The sequence below is a fragment of the Enhydra lutris genome, unplaced genomic scaffold (genome assembly GCF_002288905.1).
Source record: "Enhydra lutris kenyoni isolate GAN:26980312 unplaced genomic scaffold, ASM228890v2 scaffoldscaffold119, whole genome shotgun sequence".
Lineage (NCBI taxonomy): Eukaryota > Metazoa > Chordata > Mammalia > Carnivora > Mustelidae > Enhydra > Enhydra lutris.
Genome location: NW_019154203.1, coordinates 530,125 through 539,539, shown reverse-complemented (window position 1 = coordinate 539,539; position 9,415 = coordinate 530,125). Strand labels below are relative to the sequence as shown.

The 9,415-nt window shown below is 48.2% G+C and overlaps 1 protein-coding gene across 7 annotated transcripts in view; it reads left to right on the top strand.

Moving 5' to 3' along the window:
- Positions 1 to 3,363: 3,363 nt before the first annotated feature.
- The window catches only part of LOC111139800 (lysine demethylase 5C), a 31,970-nt gene continuing 25,918 nt past the window's right edge, over positions 3,364 to 9,415 (top strand). For 3 of the 7 annotated variants that reach the window (XM_022492196.1, XM_022492194.1, XM_022492195.1), the window contains exons 1-2: positions 3,452 to 3,891; positions 7,751 to 7,828. In XM_022492196.1, coding sequence (XP_022347904.1) covers positions 3,742 to 3,891; positions 7,751 to 7,828 — 228 coding nt within the window. In that variant the 5' untranslated portion in view covers positions 3,452 to 3,741. Of the gene's footprint in view, positions 3,892 to 7,750; positions 7,829 to 9,415 lie in introns of all 7 variants that reach the window. The other 4 variants (XM_022492198.1, XM_022492197.1, XM_022492193.1 and 1 more) reach the window with 3 other exon arrangements.

The window sequence follows — 9,415 nt, the reverse complement described above, 5'->3', positions numbered from 1 at the left end:
TTGGCCAGCAGGAGGTTCTCTGGGAGCTGGCTTCTATGGCCTTTGGGCAAGTCTCCATCTTTTTCTTTCTTTCTTTCTTTTTTTTTTTTTTTTTTTTTTTTTTTGAGCACTTCCTTGTTTTCTTTTTCCACAAGATGCTCCAGGCCCATCATGCACTTTCTCTGCCCCAGTCTTGGAACCAGCCACTTTTCCCAAGGACCCCTGGTTCTTTTTAGTAGAGAATAGCATTTAGGAAGCAAGATTTGGGCCAAAATTTCAGTGTTAGAGCTATGTTTTAAGAATTTACTTTTTTGCTTGGAAAAATTCTGAGCATCTGTTGATGATCATCTTACTCCATCCTTCCTTTAAGGACAAGTTTTCCCTTTTCTCTCTTTTTATATATGTATATCAGTGTGGAGTCATGGATTTTTATTTCATTCTTCAATGAGTTAGAAATCCACTATAGTAATTCTTTTGGAATTATCGCTATTTTGAACATATTTTATTGTTCTGCATATAGATACATTCATGAATTCACACAGACACCTTGATACCTTGAAGAGGCTCTTTTAATAATCCAGACTAGAGATAGTAAATGGCTCTCAGGGGAAGAGAAGATTAGAAAATGGCAGGGGGAGGAGGGGATGGATTCCAGAGCTATTCAGGAGTTAGAACTCACAGCTCATACCTACTTCAGAACTAGAGGGGACCCTATTTTGCAAATCAAAAAGTAAGGTACAAAGTCACCCTCATCCTGCCCATTCAGAAGACATGGATGGGGTGAGTGTTGTGGAGAGGCCAGCCGATGTTTCCAGTCACTGTTTTGCCTTGGCTCCATGCCAGACTCACTCTCCCAGGTGGGTGGGTGAGGCCAACCTAGCCCCCAGCCCATGGTGAGCTCCCTGGTGCTTTCCAATTCTTAACTCAGCAGTGCCTGGATCTAGGTTGATCTCCAGCAAGACCCAAGGGTTGGGAAAGGAGCCCGTTTCCTGAGCACCGCACTGGGGTTGGGGGGTGGGGGCGGGAAGCACCATCTGAGACTTTTACAGGCAGAATTGCGTAGCAGTCAGACAGACCTGGGTTTGAACTCCAGCTCTGCCCCTTACTAGCCATATGACATGGTAGGTTCATACTTCTCTGAGCTTCAGTGTGTTCTTGTGTTCTCTGAGCTTCCCTTATGTGTAAAAGAGGGATAACCATACCTATTTCATAGCCCTTGGTCCTTGATGAGTGGCAGTTATGGTTATCTCTAATCTTCATAACTACCCTGTAAGGAAGGGATTACAGAGCCTCTTTGGATAAATGAGAAAATCAAGGCTAAGGAAGAAGAGGTACTTGGCAGATCTCTGTTGGTGAATGTCAGCTTCAGGAAAGTGGGGACCATATCTGTCTTGGTTGCCATCATATTCCCAGGGCTCAGAAAAGTGCCTGGTGCATAAGAGGAGTTTAATAAATATTTGTGAGTGAATGAATTAGATCTGACTGGCTTCAAAGACTCCGTGCAATTTCCATTTGCGCTTCCAAGATGGTGGGGCTGGTGTCTGGGCTAAGGCCATCAGAGAAGGCTATGGGATGTGTGGGCTGACCTGAGCCCCCAAACCTGGTCTTCTGATTCCTGATTCTTTGCTCTTCACTGAGCTGCATTTGATGGAGATGCTGAGCTGCCTTCAGCCTAGTATTTGGCATATCTCCCACTTTCTGCATTCTCCTCACCCTTCTGCCTGGTCCTATTCCTGGTGAGAGCAAATGACAGGAAGAGCATTTGACCAGGAGGTAGCAACTTCCTGTGTAACAGTAGGGAAGTTTAATCTTTCTAGAATGTAGTTCCTTGTCTACAGAATGGGTAAGTTAACCTATATCTTTCCTAAGACAAAGGTTAAGGGAAATTGCAAAGATTAATAAGGATTAAAGTAATTAGGCCTATCTGACACTAAGGTGTGGGCTCCTACTGGTGTGTACTGCTCTATTAGATAAGATGTCTTCAGCTCCTTCCCAAAGTAGGCAGAATGATGGACCTAACTGGGACATGTAGGTACAGTTATCTGTTCCTAATTCAAACGTACTCAAGCTTGTCACAGATACTTAATATACACAGGAAGTATTTGCAAAATCATATAGTATTTTCAGTCACTATATACTAAAGATGCTCAAAAATATACATTCATTTTTTCTTTTGTTTACTCAACATTTACTGCTTATGGTGACAAGTGCAAGGGATGTATAAAGCCACATGGTCCCTGCCCTTAAGGAATTCAGTCTGATGCACACAAAATAAGCATTTAATCAGCATGTACACATGTACTCTAATATGTGCACAGTAGGTGTTCAAATTGTATGCAATGGGCCCACAACCAAGGAATAACAACTTCGTCAAATGCTTCGGATGCCTGATGTGTGTGTGGGCAAAGTACTGGTCTGAAAAGTAGTTGCAATAAAACTATTCAGAAACTGCTCAATGACCATGCATACAATAGGAATAGATGTACACATAGTAGGTACTCAAATGCATATGACAGGGGCTATGCACAATAAATACAGATCATGTACACATTCGTTTCGTAAGCACGCTGTAGGCTCACAAATGGTAGGTGTTTCATACAGTAGGCACTAGTAGGCAATAGGTAAATATGCTGTTGTTAAAACATCCAACAATCAAAATATATATACACTCAGGCCTGTTTTATAGGAGTCCATTCTACAAATGTGCCCACAATAAAAGCTTCATACAGAAGAATTCAAAGTGTTCATTTTTTTTAAATGCTGACAATGACTCTTTGCAAGTATGAATGGAAGCCCCACCTCTGAGAGGCCTCTACACATAACCTTGGATGAAATATGTATTTCCTTCTTCTCCTTGGGACCCAGAATTCTAAAAATCCATAATCCCCAGGGGGGGAGCAGCATCTTGCTTTCCTCCTTTCAAAGCCCCAGAGGTGTCAGCACCTAGAGATGGGAGCTCCCTAAGTCTTTCCCAACATGCTTGCCAGCATAAGAGGTCCCTAGCAATCAGGCACCCAAAGCCGTCTTTTGCATCCCACACCGGAAAGACCCTGAAGAAGAAAATGTTGGGGCGGGGCCCGCGCCAGAGCTGAGGTCATAGTGGGGGGAGCCAGTTTGGGCCCACCACCCACCATCGCCAGCTCCTCTTCCGGTCTGTCTTCATAACGCGCATGCGCACCATGGCCTTTAAACGTGCGCCGCCGGTCCATCCGGAAAGAGGATCCGGCAGTTTAATTACAATTTTGCTCCTCCGCCGCCGAGGCGGACTATTTGCTCTCAGTCTGGGAGGTGCTTTTGAGTTCCCGCTTTCAAATAGGGAGCCTACACTTGCAGATTCAGCTCTCCCTACGGGATGAAAGTTTCCTAGGGCTTGGCCTCACGCAAGGTATACGACGCTCGGAGGGACACGCCGCGGAGGGATTCGGTTTGTTGTGGTGAGGGGAGGGGGGGAGACGCTGACAAACCAAGATGGCGGCGGCGGCGATGAAGGCCGCGGCGGCTGGGAGGTAACTGGTGGTGGAGGCTGCGGTAGCTGGGAGGCAGCGGCAGAGTTTGGAAGAAACGGAGCAGGACGAAGAGGCGGTAGCAGTAGCGCCAGCCTGAGCCTTTCAGAGCTCGACAGCTATACGCCCCCCAAGGCCCTTGGCGGGCGGCGGCCGCCCCGCTTAGGGCCTAGTCCCCGAGCATTGCCTCGGCTTCATACAGTGGCGTCCGCCATGAGTCCTTAAGGGTGGTCCGAGCCCTCCAGTCCTAGGGCGCACCATGGAGCCGGGGTCAGACGACTTCCTGCCGCCGCCGGAGTGCCCGGTGTTCGAGCCTAGCTGGGCCGAGTTTCGAGACCCTCTAGGCTACATCGCGAAAATCAGACCCATCGCCGAGAAGTCGGGCATTTGCAAGATCCGCCCACCCGCGGTAAGGCCCGGGGTTTGTGGTCGCCGCCGGCGAGGCTGGGGATGAAGAAGTAGGGTAGCTGGCTGAGAGCTCTGGGGCGGAGGGCATCCCGAGGTGTGGGGAAATGGGGTGGCTGGGACCGCCGTGGATGTGGTGCGGGGTCGGAGAAAGGATGATGGGGCCAGGGGCCCTCGCGTGGTGTGAGGCCCTCTAGGCACTTGGGGGTCAAAGACCCACCCTCACTTCCATTCCGCCTTTTAGATTCATCCTTGGTAAGGTTCAAAACAGGGATGCCTAGTGGGCCGGGTTGAGTTCAGAGAGGTACCTGCACATCTCTTAGTTACCCCGGACCACCCAGGTCAAGGCTGCATTGAATAAGGCCATTTTTCCGTTTATTGTCATCACTTTCCTTAAGGCAGGCCATGTGGTGCAGTGGAAAGACCATAGCTGTAAAAGGAGACAGACTTGAGTTCAAAATTCTACTGTGCAGCTTACCACTTGTGTGACCTTGGACCAGTAACTTAATCTTTCTGAGCCTGTGAAATGAGTCCCATGAATGGTTATTTCGAGAATTGGATTAAACTAGGTAGAGTCTGTGTGTGGTAGGCGCTAGGTAAGTGGTAATTATTGTGACTGCGAAGGTGTTTGATGTGGTCATTGGTTTGCTTCTCTGTGGGTTGACTCATATTTATTTACTCACACCCTGCCAGACCAATCCATCTATGATAATGTCATGGCAGATCAGTCAGGAAATCAGGCTCACAGGGAATGCTCTATCTGGCTCCCCTGAGATAGGTTTAGGAATTGTCCCCTTCTTTTCCTAGTTGAAGGCAATATCCTTCCCTACAAATCACCCCTCAGACTTGACTTCTGTGGATAGGCTTGAGCCAGTCAGCTTGTCAGCGGGGTATGAGTCCTACTCAGAAGATTTGTACTGTGTTCTGTCCTAGGATGTAGCCGGTCCTGGAGGATAGGGGATTCTTGGACTCCCAGAAACAGAATGGAGCTATGGAAGTCTGTCTCCTTTAGAACACTTAATTCTCAGAGGTCAATGACAAAGGGCATATCTTTGTTCCTATGCCTGGCTTCAGGCCGCAGGAAGTCCCCCAAGGGCTAGGATAGGCTGCCACCTTGCTGGCATGGAGGAGAAATGATGATATGCGTTGTTCAGTCACCACTTGGGGTTCCAAAGGCAGGAATTGAGTTTGGAACAGGGTGTTTTTGAGTGGGAGGCCTTAAACTGCCACCTGAGGAGGGCACCGCAGGCCTCCTTATCCAGCTTGGTGTTTTCCGGTGTTCAGTCACAGATGTAGGCTAGTTTCAAATGGATCTCCTCAGAGGTGTTGGGTAAGCTGATTTTTTCCTAGTTGGAGCCTGGCCACAAATCTCTGAGGTAGCGTTGTTCATAATGAAGGAGTTTGAAATTGGGTAGTGAGAAGTCCAGAAGGCTAGCAAAAAAGGAGAGGCTGGAGTCCTAGGCAGCCTCAAGGAGGTACTCCCTGGAGTGGTCCAGGAGGCTCCTGGAACAGAAGTGTATCTGACATAGGGGGTGGCTGAGGCCTGTATTTCCATGTTTCTGTCTTGGACTTAACGGGCAGGCTTTGTGTAGTTGTTGTTACCCTTCCTTGGGGGACCAGGAAGGGGAACAGTGACATGTCCGGAGCACAGGAGTGTGTGTGTGTGTGTGTGTGTGTGTGTGTGTGTGTGTGTGTGTGTGTGTGTTAGAGAGAGAGAGAGACCTGCAGGGGGCCATCTTTTGTTGTTCTTCTTGTCTCTACCTCAATAGTGTGCTTCCCTCCGATACAGGAGAGCTGGTCTCTGGTTTTGTTGTTTTTTTCCTCCTGTAGGGCTGCTCCTACGCCACCTTTAGGCAGCCAGGCCTTCTAGCTGGAATTTGAAGCACTTGCCCAAATGATGCTTGGGCCCAGAGTGGGAAAGTGTGTGTATGGGTGGGTGCTTGGAAATTGGAGGTTTGCCTGAGGAAGGTCGATTTGGGTTTTGAGTTGCTAGACGGTTTACTGCTAGTCTTGGAGAAAATGGGTGGGAGGAGAGTGTTGGTACCCTGGAGGAGACCCAGGGGATCTTGGAAGGGCCTTGCTTCCGGCATCAGGTCGCCAACTTTTTAAAATCACCATCCTGATAATACTGGTGTATTTGGCACACAGGTGTATGAGACTGAAGGCAGGATGAGAGAGCTCGCAGGTCCTAGGGAGGTGTGCTGGACCTTCCCCAGCTATCTGTTGCACCCACAGCTCCTGCTCTAGGATTTGGTTTTATTGTTTCCTGTCACACTGCTTGATGGTATACTTATCTAGAATTTGATTCAGCAGGAAAGAAGGGTGCCTGAAATTTTGGGTTTGAGTACCTTTCCACCTGCACTAAGGGGTGTGCACTACTGATGGGTGGCAAGAGGGCACAGGGAGCTTGTCTGGGCTTGAGCCATACCATTTTAGTCTTTTCTCTCTCTCTCCTTTTTTTAATTTACCCGTGCTTCACTGAGCCTCAGGTGTTTGCTGCAAACCTGCTTCAGCTGGGGGTTAGGGGGGAGTATGTGTGCATGCAAGTATGAATCCTCTAGCCCTTTTCTAAAAGTGTGTGCAGAAGAGGCCAACAGCTTTTTCTTTTCTTTTATTACTGCCCGCTTCCATATGTATGCATGTGTGTGTGTATGAACACTGGTGTCGTGCAAAGAGCTTTGGACTGGAGATCAGAAGACATGGGTTCTTGGCTGTGCCACTAAATCAGCATGTGATTTTGAGAAATCACATTTCTCTGGGCCTCACTTTCCCCATTCGTAAAATGAGGGCATTGGTCTGGGTTACTCTAGGTTCTTTTTACCACTCCAGCAGGAGCCGGGGCTCTGAGGAGGAGGGGACTGCATAGGAGGTTCTGGGGGAAAGGGCATCAGTGAGGGGCTCCCCACAGCCACCCTTTGGGTAGGACACAACAAGCGCCAACCTGGCAGGGCACAGTCACCCCCCCACTTCCATTATTTTTCCCTGACTTCCTTCCTCCTCCCCACATTCTCCCATTCTTTGCCACTACAGTTGGCTGTTCCATCACTAACCCTACCCCCACACACCCCCACCTCTTCCTGTACTGGGCAGGTGTTTGAGAGAGGAATCACAGGAAGCCTTCCAGACTGGGTGAGTGATGCAGATTTTTGCTTTTCCCTGCAGTGTTTATCTCAGGCCCTTTAAACTGAGAGAACAGACATTAAAGTCTCAAGCCTTTAAATCTTGGTAAAATCGGAGCCAAGCTACCTTGGTGTGCGGGGTCAGCTTAAGATACCAAGTCTTAAGGACAACTCCTTTGGATAGCATTTTCATTTGAAAACGAGTTTAATTTTTCATCTCAGTCTTATGAGGAAGCTACAACAGGTCTTCATATTCCCACCTTACAGATGAGAAAACAAGCTCAGAAGGGTAAAAATCCCATAGCTCATAAGTAGCAGAACTAGAACATGAACCAAAGTCTTCTGACTCCAGATCCTTTGTGCTTAATAGTACCTCCAGTCTATGTCCTATAGCACATGCCTGGGGGACAAGGAATTAATGTGGATGTAGGGAGAGTTTGGGGCCAACTGTTTTGGGCCCCATATTTCTCTTTCTTGAAATCCTGGCACTGTACTGTTGGGAGGGACTTGGGAGAAATTTCCCAGGACACGTGCTTGTGGCATTGAGTGTGGACTTGAGGGGTGGGTAGGGCCTTGTTGTGAGTTCTGGGGAGTGGGTAGTGGGTTGGGTGTTTGCTAGGTTTAAGGGTCTGAGGTGGCCAGAGGTGTGATGGTCTGATGGGATGCTGAGCTGCTTGTGGGGCCCTTCGGGTCTTACACTGTGCTGGAATAACCCAACTCCCTCTCCCCTCTGTAACCCCCCAGGACTGGCAGCCACCATTTGCTGTAGAAGTGGACAACTTCAGGTTTACTCCCCGAATTCAGAGGCTGAATGAACTAGAGGTGAGAAGACTAGCAACTGGTGGCAGGGTTGGGTGAATGGATACCTGAGCTCTGATCCCACTTCCCCATTCCTTCTCGGGCTAAGGTACTTTACCCAACCAATCTTTATTCTCTCTTCTGTGAAGTTGCATGGAGGTCATAGAGGAAGCTTTAGAGCTCTGAATATAACCCAAGAGCAGGAGCATTTAGTATCTCCAGTTTGATAGCTCAAAGACTGGGCATGTCCATTTCCCTAAAGGTTTGCTACTTATGAAGCTCTCCTGCCAGCTAACCTACTATACCTGAGTCAACAAAGGGAAACAGGTTGGCTAGGCCTTTCTTGGCCAGCTGAATGTGGCCTCATGATCCATTTCATCCACAGCCCTGTGCTTCCTACCTTCCTTCTATGTGGCTTGATAAGGTGGGATGTGAGGTGGATGGGCAGGAACAACACAAGAACTGTTCTGTATGGAGGCTAGAATGGTTATAAATTTGAACCAGGGTCAGGCAGGTAGGCTTTTCCCTCTCCCTTTTGTTCTGTACAGGAAGTCCAGGCCCTTTGCATGGATAAATGAGGTTCTCCACTAAAGGCCTGAGAATGCCCTAGGGTCATAAGAGTGGGTCTTTTGAAGCCAATTCCAGGGAAGATCCTGGAGTTTCCCACAGAAGATGTAGTTTAGAAGTTTGCTTCCACCTTTCTGCCTCATTGTTACATATCCATGAACCCTACCAGATGTCCTGGGGAGGGGGCATATTAGGCCAAACTGGAAACCCATGACCTAGAGGCTTACTTGTTTCTAAACCACTGTTCCTCATCCTTGATACTATTGACATTTGGCCCAGATAATTCTTTGTCATGGAGGGGCTGTCCTGTGCATTTTAGGATGTGTATCAGTATCCCTGGCTTCCTTCCACCTATTTGATGCCTGTAATACCTTTTCCCAGTAATGGCAACCAAAAATGTCTCCAGGCATTGCTAAATGCCCCGGTGGGGGTGGGGTGGGGTGGACACAATTGTTCCCCTCATTGAGAACCACTGTTTTAGAGTCAGTCTATGTGCTGCCCTGGTCAGAGCAAAAATCTTCTCATGAAGAGGGTATAAGTTTCTTGAAGAAATTGATCTGACCAGATCTGTGGGGTTACAGCTAGTGCAAGATGTCACCTAGCATGGGACAAGAACAGGTTTTCTAGAGATACTGTGCTGGCTAATGATGGGGAAGAGCAGGGATGAGGCCAAGATTGGAAAGCTAAGGGGTTAAAGTGGAGGGAGTAGAGTTCTTGGCCTCTTCCAGGTTCTCACAGCTAAATAGCCATAGGTTGTTTTTTCCTACATACAGACCTTAGTTTTCCCAATCTATGATCTAAAATTGTTTCTGTTCCTCTCATAGGATCTGAGCAAGGTAGTGAACGGTAATGACTTCCTCTAGTTCTTCCTAGAATCAGGCGCTCTGACCCGTGCAAGGTGGTTCTAGACTTGGGACCTTGGGGAGCCTTTCTTGGGTCAGTGAAATTTCAGGGAAGCATGATAACATGCCTTGTTCCCAGGATCCTCGGCCCACATAGGGTCCTGGGTTGGCCAGGTGCTAGTGCTGCTCTGGTACACTTATC